General features: G+C 35.9%; 1 protein-coding gene across 2 annotated transcripts in view; it reads left to right on the top strand.

The window, feature by feature from the left end:
- The window catches only part of PRKG2 (protein kinase cGMP-dependent 2), a gene marked incomplete at both ends in the record, with an annotated part of 88,901 nt that overhangs the window by 33,002 nt on the left and 38,099 nt on the right, over positions 1-17,800 (top strand). For both annotated transcript variants that reach the window (XM_084233486.1, XM_084233485.1), the window contains 5 exons: positions 630-735; positions 3,340-3,403; positions 10,765-10,842; positions 12,480-12,574; positions 15,821-15,889. In XM_084233486.1, the coding sequence (XP_084089612.1) occupies positions 630-735; positions 3,340-3,403; positions 10,765-10,842; positions 12,480-12,574; positions 15,821-15,889 (412 nt within the window). The remainder of the gene's footprint in view (positions 1-629; positions 736-3,339; positions 3,404-10,764; positions 10,843-12,479; positions 12,575-15,820; positions 15,890-17,800) is intronic.

Consider the following 17,800-nt stretch of genomic DNA (forward strand, 5'->3'; position numbering starts at 1 on the left):
TTACTCCCGCACCTCTTACTTTTCAGATTTTATTCTTGCTTTCAATGTCTGTCTTATTTTAAAAAGTCTCAAAAACCATCTTATGTAACCTCTTTCAAAATGATTTGTGTACATTTTATCCCAAAGTAACCATAGAGATCTTAAAATACATTGGTTCTCATTAGCAGCAATGTCTAAACCACATAAAAAGCCATCAGACACACATACACACACACACACACACACACAAATCTTTAGCTTTTAACTACCTCTAGATTCTTCATTCTCTAGATTTGCTACAGTCTGGCTGGCATTTTCTTGTTTCACAGTACAAATCTGAAATGCATCCTGATGATATAGTACATAATTGGGCATTGCAAACTAATTTTAATATCATCCTAAGCAAAATATAATTAGAAAGGAAATCTCTTACTACTTACTTCCATATCATTGTTCATTTCAAAGCCAAAAATGATTTTAGAAAATTAGCCACTATTTATATCACACTTCCTTCCATTTGCTGGTTTAAATAATGATTTTCCAAGAAATATTTTATGAGACCATATAACAAATTTACTGATTAACATTTTAGAATATTTTCTTATTGTGGGATTAAACAATACTTTATTGTTTTCTTGATTTTTCCAAAGCTATTACCAACGTTAAGACTTGGGCACTAGATCGAGAGGTATTCCAGAATATCATGAGAAGGACAGCTCAAGCTAGAGATGAACAGTACAGAAACTTCCTAAGAAGGTAAGAATAACACACTGAGGGAAAGAGCAGATGATGGTATAGCCATATTTTGGATTTGTTGGTTTTACCAGAATAATGACTTAATTGTAACTTCTTTCATTTTAAGCATTTCCCACATAATTAAAACAAAGGCACAAAAGAATTCCCATGTAGTAAATGCCACTATTTGTAAAAAATGCATTTAATTCCTATTAATCTTGTGCAGTAATTTTGCCCTTGTCTTTGTGGAGTCATTGTACATAGTACTGAAAAATGTGCAAAAGATCCTAAGATGGTCACCTGGGTTGTTCAGTTGACTTTGAAAGGCATCTTGTAACTTGGACATGGATAACAAAAGATGAATTTTGTAGAAATGCTTTGCTGAGAACAATGTTAATATGAGTGTGTGTTATTTTCTTACTTGCTTTACCTGAGACATTCTTTTTCCCATTTACATGCCACATCATCTTCCAAATTGCTATTATTTGTAGCCAACTAACTTGCCAAAAATGTGACTATACCTGTCAGGATGACACATATCCTTGGAACATACTCACTTTATGAACTCTTCCGTATCCTGACAACCTGAACACATCCATTTACAGAGAAACAAACTGATGTGACATATTGTATGGGTTTCAGAGAATGTGCTAGTATATATTCCTTTCTTTCCTTTTTTTTTGTTCTCATTCTTGTATTCATTCAACAAATGCTTATTCCCAGGCCCTAAACATTGCAGATTCAGTAGTGACTAAGATAAACCTAATCTCTGCCTTCCTACAGGGGAGAGAGACTAAAGACTTTTCCTCATATCAATTTCCTCTCTATCTCTAAAGAGTAAGGTAATAAATTTACAGGACAAAATTTTCAATTTTCACTAACATTATAGATCCAGTAGAACTTTCATATGGGCATGAGCTAATCAGTGAGTTTTGGTTATCCATTTACCTTTTCATCAATAGAGGAATAGATGAGATAAATATATTTCTTTGTTTTATAATATGCAATAAGCTTTTTTCCATTTACATCTTTTTATTGTTACATATGTGATATATATAAAAGATATACAGTATAACTGTAAGTTATAATAACAGTGTAATGAGCACCATCAAGTTACTGCCCCACGTGAGAAGTAGGATGGTGGCAATGTTGTTGAAGTCCCCATATGCTCCCTCTATCATTTCTCAACCTCCCACATCCTCTCCTTGGGGAGAGCCTACCATCTGAAGTTTAGTGTATTGCTTATAGCGTGATGTAGACCATTTTTAAACTTTCTAAAAATGGTGTTAGTTTGCATTTTTTTTTTTTACTCAATCTTATTCTAAGATTTATTCAGTTGATTAGTTCAATCATCTCTCCTGTTTGTAGAGTTTTGTTATCTGACTCTACTACAGTACATTTATCTGTTCTCTCATTAGGGTATGTGCCAGTGTTTTGCAATTACAAACACTTCTGATACAAACATTCTTAAACACATCTGGCCAGGTGCCTTGGAGTGCACATGTTCAAAGGGCAGTCTGGTGCTCTCTTTTCAAAAATTAGATCCAGTTGTGTATTTTTGGAGTAGCATCATTTTTCCACAGGGGTGTCAAATTTTAGATAGCAAGAAAAAAAGTGTTTATCTTATAGAAATTATATCAAGTCTTAAATAAAAATGAATAAAGTAAAAGAAATTTCTTTAAATGAACAATTTAATTATATTGATGGGTTAAGTATACTGATTGGAATTTCTGAGTTAGGTTTCTGAAAGGTTCAGCGTGGTAAAGAAAAGGAGAGCCAGGCTAAATTTCTCAAAGGGTGGGAAATTTATTGCGTCCCCAGGCGGGATTCACGGAACCATGGTGGGTGTCAGTGAAGTCTCCCACATTGCCAGGGGGAGGCAGGCTTTTATAGGGTGTGGAGAGGTCAGGTGGGAAACTGAGTTTGCAAGGCAGAGGGAAAAAGTTTTGTAGGGTGGGGAGAGGCTTATTGTCTGTTTTCTAGGCTGGCTTCTGCATTCCTGGCCCCAGGTGGGCTTCCTGGTGGGCTTTTGCATTTTGGCCTCCTGCATTAACCTTTCAGTTTCAACATTCTATGTCAGTCTCATTGATTATTTTCTGTTAAAATGTTCCTATCATTTGCCTCTGGCTGCCATCAATTTTAAAAGACATTGCAGTATGACTGTTAATCAAAGATCATTTCATGCTAATTCCTACATCCCCCTGGATTCAGTCTTTATTTAATTACAAGGATTTAGATGGACATCTGATCTTTCTCTGGAAGCAGAACTCCTCATTCATGCTAATAAGAGATTTTGAGATGCGAAGAGAACACATTTCCGGAAGTGATTCACTTTGAAAAACAACAACAAATGTAGAATATCTTTCCCCAAATAGACAAAATGGGATTTTTTTCTCTTTTGGTGTCTTACTATTTTTTAAATTTGTCTATGATAAAGTCTGTGACTATATAATTTCAATGTATTTGAGATTCATTCTTTTATCTGTGATATAGTTAAAGATTTACTTTGGAAAAGTATTTTTTTTAATGTATTTTTTTTTAAATGCATGTTAAGATTTTGCATTGGGTAGAGCTGTTTATAGTTTAATTTAGGAGATAATTAAAGGCTTCTTTTTAATTTTAAAGTGTATCCTTGCTGAAGAATTTACCTGAAGATAAGTTAACCAAGATCATTGACTGCTTGGAAGTGGTAAGAAATTTTAAAGAAAAAATTACATTTCCTTAAAAGATAGAATAATCTAGCATTGTTACAGGATAGGGAGGGGGCACCCCCAAATCTGTCTGCTCTAAATAGTTTCTGCCATCCACCACATCAAGACAAAATGTACTTTTGTGTGCAAGACCTTCAATGGAAAGGAACTTTAATGTAATTAGTGTGCAGAACAGAAAACGGGAAGAATATAGTTTCCAAATCAAACATTACCCATCCCCTCATGGGTAAATGCCCAGCCAAACAAGTTGGCCCAAAGCAGGGCCTCTGAGGCCCAAAAGCCTGCCACAAGTCTAAAGCACCTACTGGTGGGGATCCATAGAAAAGGGTCAGAAACAGCCAGGCAAGTCTGGAAGGAAAAGAGCAAAGTCAAAATCAAGATCAATGCTGCCATTGTTACCTCCCCACGGATCTCACCCACATCTGTTTCAACCAGTCCAAGATCAAGAAGCAAGAGCAGTTTCCTCACATGTCTCTCTACTCCACTCATCTTTCTCACTTCCTTCCCCATTCTCCTCTCCAGCTTCTTTTCTTACCTGCTTAGTTCAACCCTTCCTTGGGTGGGGCAGGAAACCTGAAACCTCCCCTTTTCCTTAGGCCCCCCTGTTATAGCATTATTAGCATGGTAAATAAATAAAAAGGAAAAGATGGAAGATTACCAGTCCACAGAGACCAGGAACCTTTTCCTATTGTGAAAAACCTTAGGCCAACCCACATTCAATTAAGGAACTTCCCTGAGTTTAGGCAACTCTTCTGAAACGTATAAAAGCAAATTGGATTTGCATGTGAAAAATGACATTTGATTTACATATTTTAATCTTGTAGTATATTTTATAAAATTAAATTGCCTTACTGAAGAGGCATTTGATTTTCTGCAATTAACATTACAATCCCTTACAGGGTTCACAGTATAAAGGAGCCTGGTATTCATAATTAGGAAGTGAAGTAGAGAAAGATGATATTGGGGCTTTTGATGACAGGCTTCTGAATCAGACTGTGTAGCACTTTCTACGTTAAAACTCTAGGCTGTGAAAAGACGTTTAAAATATTGCACTTAAGAAGCACTTTACCTATTTTAACATCTAGGAGAAAGCAGCATATTGGAATGTGTTCAAAAATTCATATTAGGCATCACCCAGATGGTTGGTTCTAGTCCAACACTAGTCAAGTCTTTTTGTGAATAATGCTTTTATGACTTATACCTTGGATTCTAATGATCTGCATTATATGAAAAATCTCTTCAGATTTCAGAGATTAAAATTCAAGGCAAGCAACCTCTCTCTAACTTTTTAAGGGTCAATTTCATTGAAACCAAAATGACATTTACAGAATTTAAAGGAGGTAAGAAATAGTAAAGGAGTCTTATGCAGATGTTAAGCTTTTATAAAGCTGTTCTCAATGGGAGACAGGAACAAAAACAAGAATACTGATTGTGGACAGAATCATGCCTCTGTCAATCATAATATACAGTGTTAACTAATATCTGTTGAGAAGGCAGCCCTGACCATTTTATCCTTAAGTGTAAGTGACACCAGTAATGTTTCCATTTACAATTCATGGAACCCATCCAGCAGTTTATCAAGGACTGACCATGATGACACAGTGCCTGGTCTTGTGTCCCCAAAGGGTTCAAATATGAAGTCGTTTTCAAGAGGACTGCTTGCCTGATACCTCTTGGGATTTTCACAATGTAACAAAACCCAATCACAGATGTTACAAATTAATAATTCATCCTAATTTCTGAGTGTTATTTTTAAAGCTGAAGAGGCCCTATATTTTTTGTTAACTGAGGAAATCTGTTTTTAATATAATACTAATAGAGTAGATTCACCAGAGGGGAATTCCATACTGACAGCAAATATTAAAATTTAGTGTCATTAAAAATCAATGGTAAATTAGACATATTTATAGCAGCCACGGGCAATACTGCAAAATATATAGATGGGGGCTCAAATCTGTATTAATTAACACACAATTCGTGTTTGAAAGTCTCATCTTTTAAAATACCCTAGAAAGGCTTTATTATATCAGCATTTGCAGACAGCAGCGCAGTTTATAAAGGGCTCTTTATTCATACCTGGCAAACAAATGTGTCTCTGTAATGTGTGAAAATTCTCAAATACGAAAGTGATTAACAAGAGAGTAATGGATCTATTTAGTGCTAAGAAAAGCACATAATTTACCAGCATAGCTTGGACTAATGGCCCATCAACAGGGTCCTGACAACAGCCAATCACTAAAGCATCGGAGTTATGACAGGAGCCTGCTGAGTCCCAGCACCAGCTGTCCCCAAAACTGGCTTCAAAATCTTTGAGAAAAATAGGCTGGATCTGGCATGTTGCTTAGGAGTTGATTTGGAGGTTTTTTATTTTCATGCAGCAGTGAGAAACGGGGATCAGAATCTCCCATCTCCAAGCAGTTGATCTGCAGTGTTTGTTAAGACTTTGCCTATTGAACTCCTACATCAAATGGCCCTGATTGTGCGATGCTTCAATTGGATGTATTGCTTTAGCTTAAATCACCCAGAACATTTCCTTCTAGGGACAGACATGGCCATTAAGTCTCTTGTTGGAGAGTAGTAATAGTACTGGCTAGTCATTGGAGTGCTTTAAGAGTTAACTAATGAACATCATAATGCATATACAGATTCTCAATGCAGAATGACTATTATGATAATGAAAATGACAATGTGACTTCTGCACCTGGCAGTTGTGCAGTAGGACAGACAAGAATGGAAGTTTTTGCTCCCATGCTGTGCTCAACCCAGGAAGCATAGGCTTTGTGTGATTAATCCAGAGTCCCCTGTTATAGAACTTCGATATTTGACCTAGTGACCATTTGTCCTGTGACCCTTGACATGCCTCCTTTCACTGTCCTAGTGGTGGGTTGGGTCAAGGTGGGGGGGATAATATGGAATGGACCCTGACTACTCAGACCACCTGTGGTGCAGCTTAAAATGAAGATTCCCAGGGACTGCTGCACACTTACTGAACAGAACTGCGGTAGGGCCCAGAAACCCACATTTAACCCACTTTAACTATGTGATTCTTACACTCATTAAAGTTTGAGAAGTACTAGTTTAAAGTCAGGAAGAGAATATATATATATATATATATATATATATATATATATATATATATATATATATATTTAGAGTTTGCCACAGTCTGCCTCTTCATTCAGGAATTTTCCATTTTAATCATATTTTAAAAGTCTAGTCTTCCTTTCTTATAGCTGCTGCTAACACTTGCATAAGCCAGAGGCTTTTCCTCATTTTAATGATTATATCCAGAGCCATAAGAAAGTTGAAATAATTGTGATTTTTCCCTCAATTTACAGACCATTTAAAGGTGGCCCCATAAGGTGTCATAGAAAGTTCACTACTCTAAAGTCCAAAGTCTAAAGATTAGGCTTTGTATTTATGCCTTTATCACTAGCAGCTGTCAGTTACTTAGGATGGCACAAAATAAGGGAGTTGTGGACTACATTACTAGGCGTTCTCTCAGTATTTCAGTAATAGAATTCTCTATAGTTGCCTCACCCAAATAAGAATGATTTCTTTAGGTTTTTATTTTTCTAGTCTCTGGTTCCCTGGCAATGAGCAATCAGCTACTAAATTGTGCTTGGGTCTGCACCATCCAGGCATTTTTTGCTTTAACGTTTCTAATTATCATACTTGGGCAAACAAAACATAGCTGGTAACAACCCAAGTAACTGTACTGTGTACAGGCTTTTAAGCAGCCAACTTGGGTACACAATATGATGCTTGTGTTAGCCTAAAGGGTTAGCCCCCAACCTAAAGGGCCATCTATGGGCACATCTATGTGCCATCTATGGGCACAAAAACAAACCATACTGTTAGTGTAAAAATAACTTTTAATAGGAGTGTATAGTGTGCATAGAGAGAGAAGAAGAAATAATACTCTGAATAAAACATCCAAAGTCACCCGTCTGCTTGAGAGTAAATGTCCAGCCAAATAGGGCTGGTCCAAAGTGGGGCCCCTGGGGCCCAAAAGCTTGCCACAAATCTAAGGCACCTTCTGGTGGGGAACCATAAGAAAGGGATAAATAGGGCTAGGCAAAGTTGGGACAAAAGGAGCAAATCGAAGTACAAATCAAGACAAAGGCTGCCAATGTCAACCTCCCCAGGTGTCTCTCCTCCATGTGTCTCCTTCAAGTGCCCCAAGTTCCTGGTGCAAGCTCAAAGCCAAGAAGCAAGTACCTTTCTTCTTTATGTGTCTCTCTTGAGCCACCTAGTTTCCATGTTATAGAGCTTCTCTGGCCACGCAGTTGCATCCTCCTAGTTCCCAGTAGCTATTCTAGTGGGGGCATATAAATGGGGGAGGGAAACATTTGCCTCCTCCCTTGGAGATGCCTCTGTTACACTTGGAGGGTGCCCACATATAATCTATCTGATTGCATATCATCAATACTTCTTGAATTAATGAAGATTTCTAGCCACACACAAAGGCTGTGAGGAAATCAAGCTTGCTTCATTGTCTTTATCCCCCATCACATTGAAATTATTTTCTTCTGATTTTGTATGTTCTATTTACAGGCACCAGAATTTTGCTAAATTCCACAGAATGAATATTTTCTTACAGGGAAAAAAAATCTTTCCATCTGTAGCTGTTGTTGTTTTTATAGTTTTCTTTTAACCTTTATTTCTCAATCTGCACTGAGATTGATTTTTTTTCTTCTTTCTATACACTAAACAACTACTTTCAGGGTTTCTAGACATCCTCTTTTAAAACATGTTTTTTAGACTCTAGGTCACAATTCACTAGAACATCATGAAACCATCCATTTAGAGGAACATTATTTTTTTTTTCCATAGTCAGTGTAAGTATTGTTTCAAAAAATAAGTTCTTCTTTATGTAAATGTCTTATGTGTGCAAGTTGGCTTGTATTTGGTTGTATATGTAAAATTATGTAATTTTTTACTGTAGATCAGAGTAAAAAATGCTTGAAAACCATTGCTCCGCAGGATAGGGTCTATGACTCCTTGTTTCTCTAAGGGACCCCTTTGCAGTGTAACCACAGGACAATAACCACACTGTTTGCATTTCTCTTCTTGGTCTTGGTGACCACCTGGCTAGCCTGGCTGCACTCCTCATTTGACAAACACTGGCCAGTCTGGCATGGTAGCCAGTACTTACCACTATATATTTTTGGTCTGACCTACCTCCACAGCCTTTTCTGATCTATGAAGGCACTGTCAACACACTGGGAGGTATTATTTATCTTCCTCCCATGGTTTTGGGTGACAAAGAATCATCCCTGGGAGAGTACCACGAGGAAGGTTACCCCTTAAGAAACAACAAAACTCTTTCTCAGTGTTCCCTTTTGGGCTTCTCCTTTAACTTATCTCACTGACAGGAATTAGAGCCACAGAGCCATGCACACCAAGGACTTTATAATAACTGAAGAACACTTGACAGTTCAGAGACCCTCCATGTTCCTTTGCTCCATGTTGGGTCATGGGAACAGGGGAGATTGTTCCCATGTGAACAGCATAGACTGAGAAGCAGACTAAGGTAGGGATGTCTGACAGGATTCCAGAGTTTTGTAAAGAGAATTGAGCATTAGCTACACAATGACAACACCGGGACCACAGTGTCTGGTGACTCAACAAAAATTGACCTTGTTTAGAGTGAAGGTTTTTGATATAGTTAAAAAGACAAAGAGTAAAGAGTTGGATTAAGAAAACATGCAGGAAGCTCAAAACGTGGTCTTCCAAATAAAATAGAAGCTTTTCTCTTATCCAGCAAGGATGGCCCCTGTTGGTTACAGAGTCACTCAGGAACCTGAGCTAACTCTGCCATTTTCAACACAACCCCTCTTTCAAGGTCTCTTGGGGCCATGCCATTACAGATGGGGAAGAGTGATGAAGATAATGCATGAAAATGCTCATGGGCCTGGCCTGCAAGTGGCAAATATCACTTCTGCTTAGATTCTTTTAGCTAGAAGTTAATCATATAGCCACAGCTCATATGTGAAGACTGAGGAGTACTATTTACCTGAATAGCCGATACTGAGGAACATTTTACCACTAGCTTCCTCCTTCATCATAGAGACTAATAGTAAGTAGGTAGGTGCATGGTGTTATACCAAACATGCCAGCAGATGCTTTAGATACACTGTCTCACCTAGTCCTCAACCAGTGTTAGGTGTGGTAGATAATATCATCTTTGTGGTATGACCTCAGAAACTGAGGTCCAGAAGATTTAAAACTAATGTTGTGTTTGTTAGTTTGGCAAAAAAATTGAAAAAGGACACTAAATGCAACAGACACAGAGGTAGCTTAGTTTGGAATTCATTTTTAAGTCTAAAAGAAAAGCAAGAGAGAACTATTATGTTATTTTGCCTTTTAACAAATAAATCCATGTTTTGTTTGTATTAGTAATTGAGAGATCCATTTTGGTTCTTAGACTTTTAGATAATACTAAATTAAAATAAAGTAAGGGTGGACTGTTCAATCCATCTTTTGTTTTTTAAGAGACTGAGTTGTTCTTTTGGTCTGACAGGTGAATGAATTACTTTTTCCTGCCCAAGAATTCTCTGAAATCTCTCTCTCTCTCTCTCTCTCTCTCTCTCTCTCTCTCTCTCTCTCTCTCTCTCTCTCTCTCTCTCTCTCTCTCTCTCTCTCTCTCTCTCTCGCTCTGTGTGTGTGTGTCTGACACACACACACACAAGCACACACATTTGTGTGTACACACACATGAGGGAGGAGACCAAGAAGTAAGTGACAGTTTGAGATTTCATGAGGATCAACTTACATCAAAGAACAAAACTTAGACGTAAAAAATTCTCATATCGATCTTTCATGATGATAAATCGTTGGAAAGAATCCATATGAAGAGTTACTTACGGTCTACACAGAATTTCCTCAGCAGTTGCTCTTCCAGGAATTAGAAATTAACACTGATATTTCTAATAACCATAGAAGATAATATTTCCAGTTTACTAGGTAATTATTTATTCTTTTTCTAGACTGTTGACTCAGTTGCAGATCACCAGGATTATTTAGCCCACCCAAGTGTTGTTGTCTTGCTCCCTCTTCTCTTCATGTCCTCAGTCTCCATGGCTGAAATTCAGTATTCCACATGCATTTTTTTTCTGTGAATGATAGACATAAATGCAAGTGATAAAACAAACATCTCACTTCTTTCCCACAGCTTATAACTGCAACATTAAAAACAGATTATATTGCAATATATGAAAAACAAAAGAACCAGGTGTGGAACGATCATTTCAAAGACACGGGAGTTATATTCTGTTTATGTCTTATCTGATCATCTCCACTGACTCTAACCTTTTCTTTTTCTTTCATCCAATAGGAATACTATGACAAAGGAGATTATATTATTAGAGAAGGCGAGGAAGGAAGTACCTTTTTCATTTTAGCAAAAGGAAAGGTAAATATTAATTAAAGCTTTCTTAAAGTAATCCAACAGTCTTTTCAAATAGGTTCGCCACAAGTGCCGCAGTACATTGCAACATAAATCCTCTGCATCGAGCAGGTACTGGAACCTGTACCCAAGAGAGCCTGGGCACTGGTTTTGGGGGTGCAGGAGCGTTGGGGTGGGTTCCCGCTGAGACAGTAACTTCTTAGGCAGATCAGTTATCTTTCTCTGTGTCTGGTTTCATTGCGCACAAAGTGACTAGATAATTTCTAAGGTCTTTTGTCATTTTGTCCAAGGGCTCAAGAGCAGGGCTGGAACATTTTCCTTTTCAACAAATATGGCAAGTAGCTGTTGGAGGAGAATGAACTTGGCAATTGCGGATGTCTGTGGTCACCCATCAAGCTATAGAGCAGTGTGACTCACAGTGTCCAATCCTACAATTCATGCAAAAGTGCAAGTAGATCTAGATGTGAATGAAAATATTATGCCAAATGTATTACAGGTCTTTTTCTTTATTTAAATATTAAGTGGGTAACATGCTTTCAGTTGCACCTTTGTTCACTCTTAAGGGTTTCTCAGAGATAAGAAAGCATTTGTGAAACACTGAAGAAAAGGGTAAAATCCTGAGCACCTGTGTAATAGGCTGTTGATTTTTACAAATGGTCTTTTTTCCATGGAAGAGCTTATTATCAGAAAGTCAGTCACTGCCCTTTGTAAATGATTTGTGGCTGAACTTTGAATTAGGCCTCCATGAAGGAAAAAATTAGCAAAATAGATTCAAACCTCAGAAATTCGTTGATACCCAAATCTACTTTTTAATCTTTCTTCCCAACCTTAATCCCATTCTATGAAAGAATTGTGACTAATACACAAATTGTATTTGTTATTTTAAAAAATTAATTCATTGTGACTTTCATAAATGCTAATCAGAATTTCTAATCAGCATGAAGCAACCCTTGTTGCAATGTCGAATTGGAATAATTCCAGTCACAAATATGGGATATTAAAGGTCTTGTTCGGCTTAGCCCTGGGTATTCTTGAACCTTTTTGGGCTATTGAATACATTGAGATATCAATGAAAGTGTGGACCCACATCCATATCCAAATTTTTCTTCTAGTTTTAGAAGATTCAGTAAATCAGTCAGACAATGGAGTCAGAACTCTTGATAGTCTTATTCCAATGTCACCTCAATTTAGTTTTTTGAATAATATAAATTCTAACAGGACAATGTTTATTTGCTTTGAGTACCCCTAGGAAGGAAATTGCATTCACATAAAACTTTGAACTTTGGGAAGTGGCATTTGAATGAAGACTTTTCCTCTTATAGAGGCAACATTTGATCATATGAAATCACAGGATTTCTTAGCCCATCCACATAAATGACTTTAGCTTGTCATGACTACTGCAAAATTACAGCAAAGTTTGTTTTTTTCCTTGTTCAGTCAAGTTTGGTGTATATATATGTGTGTGTTTATATCTATCTATCTATACATACATACATACATACATATATATATATAGAGAGAGAGAGAGGGAGACAGTATGTGTGTGTATGTGTGTGTGTGTTTAGGGGTTTAGTTGCGTGATTATGTGTTCAGAATCTCCTTTCTTCTCCCTCTTTTTTTTTTTTTTGTTTTATATCATTTAGGTAAAAGTCACTCAGAGCACAGAAGGCCATGATCAACCTCAACTGATAAAAACACTGCAGAAAGGAGAATACTTTGGAGAAAAAGCTCTTATCAGGTGAATCCATGAATTTATATCTCATTCTTAAATAATTCTTTGATTATTTTGAATGTGTAACTGTTCATTTAAAATTGTCAAATTGAGCTACCAAATTAATCATAACCAGCATCCAGGAATTAAACAAAAATTTTAACTGACTTCATTATTATGTGAAAATTTACTCTATTCATTTGTGTAGGAAACTAAGTTTGCTGCTAAAAATACAATTGTTGTTCCATTAGACTATTTAGTTTAAAAAGGAGGGAAATTAAAGAGTAAAAATTATAATCTTTCTTAAGAACGAGTTTTTTAATTTTTAAGGATTGAACCATTTTACCCTTTTTTAAAATTATCAAATAATGACATTACCTATTTTATGTGCTTTTAAATCATCCTGCCAAAAGTAGTATATTTCTAAGATTTTATTATCAACTTATTCTGTATGTTTTAGAAGAAACCCAAAATAGCGTGTTTGAAATTTCTATCTGAACCTTAGGTCTTTTGAGGTATGAGGTTATGTACTGTTGATCTAACTTATGGAGGAAATATTTATAAAGATTAATAAAGTGGCTCAGGAGACACTTTGTACTTCTTGGAACTCAGAAAACAACCTCAAGTTGTTTTGAGGTTGTATTGAGGAAGTACATTTTCTTCAATATAAATAACTTTATAAAAGATCAATTAAAGTTTTGAGGAACGCAATTTTTTTTAAGTTATGTATGTTTTTAAACCATTACTTGAAATTAGTTAAGAAATTACTTTGAATGTTATTACTAAATACTATAATAAATAGTTTATTTCAAACTTATAAAAATGAATCATATTTCTGCTCATTTATTGTCCTCTTAACTTTCATCTAGCAAGTCTCTTTTGATTTATATATCAGGATTACATAAGTAAAGAGCAAGGAAAAAATGTATACAAATTATCTGAAGACAAATTTGCTTTAGAATCATAAATCTCTTTTTTAAAAGAAAGTCTTAACCATTTAAGCGCGATAAGTTAATTTATGGCTATTATACAAGCAATTTAAAAACGAAATTTAAAAACAAGTTGATGTTTTCTTCCCATTTTCCGGCTGGTAATGAATTTGTTCAATAACAGGGAAGTTGTTCTTTTTTGTTTGTTTATTTGTACAGAATATAATACATTGATGTATTGTTATCATGTGACATCATTATTCAGAATTCAATATATTTGTTCTTAATGTTTATACTTTTTTTTTAAATAATAACAAGCAAAACAACTGGAATTTGAAAGTGCTGAGAATGGTATAAAGTCAAACAGCTCTTGAAAGGAAATATGCTGTTTGGTTTCACTGGATCTGAAATAATTTTTGCTGTATGTTTCAGTTAGCCAATTTCAGTGTTACCCTATGTAAAACATGGTATTTTTAATATAGACACCCAACTCTCCAAATATTTGTAAGCATAAAGCTAAAATAAATGGAAGAGAGTATTGGATACAAATATTTTTACATTTTTGTGCATTTTTATGCTATCACCTTTTAAAACCTCTATGACTTAATATTCGTTATATCCTATATATTTCTATCACTTGACATTAAAATAGTCCAAAGAGTTCATGATTTTATATGCAAAAATAAATCCATGGCATTTACACAGTTACTATGAAAGAAACATAGGTATATTTATGAACGTGTAATATTTTAAAAATGTTTGCAGAAAATATTCCTGTAAAACTCATGCCAAATGAAAGGGATTCCATACCTCTTTCCTGTTTTAAAATCACTATTCAGAGCCTCCTTGACACAGGGGTTAAAGTCTCAGGGCCTTCAAGCTATGGCCAGCCACTGCCAATCCCCAGCTTGGGAGCTGACCCGCATGGAGCAGCAGACCTCTCCTGTCTTGCCCGCTGCTCCCCTTCACTGTGTATTTCAGTAAATCTGCCTGCTCTGCTCCCCACTCTGTCTCTGGTGAATCCTTTTACCTCCTATTCCCCCTCCCCCACCACCTCCCCGCACCTCTGTCCTGTATACCAGTTTTTGCATGCATAAATAAATAAAAATATAAAATCACTATTCAAATAGTGATATACACAAGACATATGTGTATATATAGATAGGTTGGTGTATGTGTATAAACATATCTAAATGTCTACAGATAGCTGCACACATACAAATTGAGTAAAAACCACCCAGCTTCCAGCTTAAAAGCTCTTCAATCTGCAATATTTTCATTGATTTTCTATAATGATATTGTAAATTTTTAAGGGACTGTGGGTTAAGTCACACAATACCAGCTACGTGGATCGGGGACTTCTTTGGAATGTTAGACATGGGTTGCAGAAGCTTTTCCTGTCCCATCACTGAGGGAAGATGAAGGAACTAGCTTTCTGATACCATTTTTGATGAAGTTGCTTAGAACAGTCTCAGTATTCTTGCTATTCTAGGTTATTTTACATGCATCTCAGTACATGAATCTGGGTGTGATACAGGCATAGCTCTTTTCAGGGATTTTAACTTAACTAACAGAATGAGGAAACCAATACAAACAAAGGTCTCTAAAGATATTGTTTCACCTGATGCTTGACTGATTAGTATTCGGTAGGTAGGGAAATTTACCATCATTTGATCTTATGTCAGGATTCATTATATTTAAGATAGCAATTGTAAGGTCCTTTGCTACATTATGCACCCTAGAGGAAAAAAGACAATGTGTTATTTACCCTGACTCATCATCTGTTGTAAAACATGCTCTGATACCAGAGATTTTAATGGGAAATATATATCTTAAAAATCTATGAAAGTATTTTAGTGAATGAAAAAGTACTTTTTTCATTCATTGATGATACGGCTCTAAAAACTCCTGGGTTTGATTGTTGATTGTTTTATTATATGCTAATTACTTGGATGTTTGACCAATAAACTTCTTTCATTCAGTTAATTTCAGTCTTGCCTGCTTATTAGTTAGCAATTTCTGTTTGGTCAGAAGCGAGCTGTTTTATTTTGGCTGACACAAAGCACAGAATGAGGTTTCATACAAAGTTGCAATCACAGATTCTTCTTTGTTCTCAGTGCAGTTATCTCTTCTAAATTCCTGTGGGGATTTTACTGGGACATTTTCAAATCCTTTTTTTCAGAGAGAGTGGAGAATAAATTGTGATGTTAAAAAAAAAAAAAAACACAACAGTCTAAGGAAGGTTTAAGTAAATGGTGTTTTAAAAACAGTAGCAGATTCTCTAATACAAATGGATGTTTAATTTCTAACTGTATAAAATTGACTTTCCTGCTTTTGTCTACAGTGAAGATGTCAGATCAGCTAACATTATTGCTGAAGAAAATGACGTCGCCTGCCTGGTTATAGATCGAGAGTGAGTATGCTGATGTTGTCGGGAAGGCAAGCTTCTCGCCCCTTTGAAGACTTGGCCTTCTGTTACTCCAAGGGCCATCTGTCTTCCCATTCATCACCGCTTGGAAATGCTGGCCAATCCTCAGCTGCGAGTACATTCTATTAAAATTCATGGGAAGGAACTGGGCCTTCTGATCTGAATGTGTCTGTGGCAGTGGCAGATGCTGGCAGGCTAAATATTTTGTGTGCAAAGTTTGTACATAAATATCAGCAATAAATTGATTTAAATTATGCCTCTTTGAGAGAAACAAATTTACTGGTAGTCCTATGGATTTTTTCCCCACACAACTTAGGGAACAATTTTATAATTTATTTCTAAAATGCTCTGCATTTCCAGGGCAGTTTTCATTTAACATTGTAATACTTGGGCCTTCCTGGTGGCATAGGGGTTAGTCTCAAAGCTATTACTGTTATGGCATGAGTTCAATCCCCAGCCAGGGAGCTAACCCACATATGGCGCAGCAGACCTCTCCTGTTTCACCTGCTGCTCCCCTGAGCAGTGTATTTCAGTCAATCGGCCTGTTCTGATCCCCACTCTGTCTCTGGTGAATCCTCTCTCCCCCAGCACCTCTGGCCTACTCCCCAGTTCTCTATGCAAAAAAAACCCCAAAAAATAATAATATTGTAATACTTTATAAATAATAAATGTCAAAATTAATGTCTCAATGTTTTAGGTTACTTGTCAGAATAAGTCTCATTTTATGTCTTTAACTCACTTCAAATCATATTTGAATCTGGTCTCTTGGATCTCTCATTAATAACTTGAATATTTGGATATTTACTAGTTATCTAGCTATAATAAGAGTAATTCAAATATACCAAAGAAATAGTTTTGCCTAAAGGTCATTATGCTGGGAAAAAAATAGGGCATTCACATAAAGAATACTGACAAACAATAGTACAATGACAGGAGTTACACAAGTAAATATGTGACTGATTGCTAACTGAATACACTGTTTATTGAACATATCATTAAGATTGAGAGCTGGAAAGAACTTTGGAATGTTTTAAAAATCTTTATATTTGGCATATTACAAACATTAAAAATAAGTTAGTATCATAAACCCCATAAAACATGTTCAACAGTTAATATTTCATGATGTTCTATACCACTTTGCCACTCACTGTCTGCTTTCTGTATACTATATCTGAGCAAATTTCAAACATAAATTATTTCATCTATAAATTTTAGTAACATCTCTAAAAGCTAACTATTACTTACACTGCAGCACCTCAATAACATTAAGTGCTAACATGTCAACAATGAATATTAGTATTACTTTGAATTATTCAATTATCTTTCTTACAGATAAGTGTGTCCCAGATGGTTTGAAGGATCCCTGGTAGAATGCTAAGTGAAAAATGTCAGAAAAAGAAAGATACATACTGTTATCACTTATTTATGGTAGATAAAGAACAAAACAAATGAATAAGCTAAACAAAACAAAAACAAACAGGCTATAAGAACAAAAGAATGGTTAAGTAGGACAAAAGGGGTCAGTGGTATGATGATGAATGAAAACTAGAGTTCTGGTGGCAAACATAATGCAGTGTATATATATAAATATGCTGATTTAAATGTCTATACACCTGCAACCTGTAAGCCAATAGGATTCCAGGTTGACTTCAGTTTTCAATTGAACCTTTTTAATTGTCTTCAATTAAAAAGGACTGAACATTTTTTTTTTCTAGGCAAAGAGGAAATATGGAAGCCAGTCCAAATGAAGCAAACTTAAAAACAAAGGCACAGAACATGGAAAGGGGTGTTAGAAGAGGTTAACTTTGGAGACCAGGTCTCAAATAGAAAGTAGACTGGAACATGATTGTCCCATTAATGCATTGTTTTATGAGTTCCTTAAAAGTATATGCATAC

This window comes from Talpa europaea (assembly GCF_964194135.1).
Source record: "Talpa europaea genome assembly, chromosome: 5".
Taxonomy (NCBI): domain Eukaryota; kingdom Metazoa; phylum Chordata; class Mammalia; order Eulipotyphla; family Talpidae; genus Talpa; species Talpa europaea.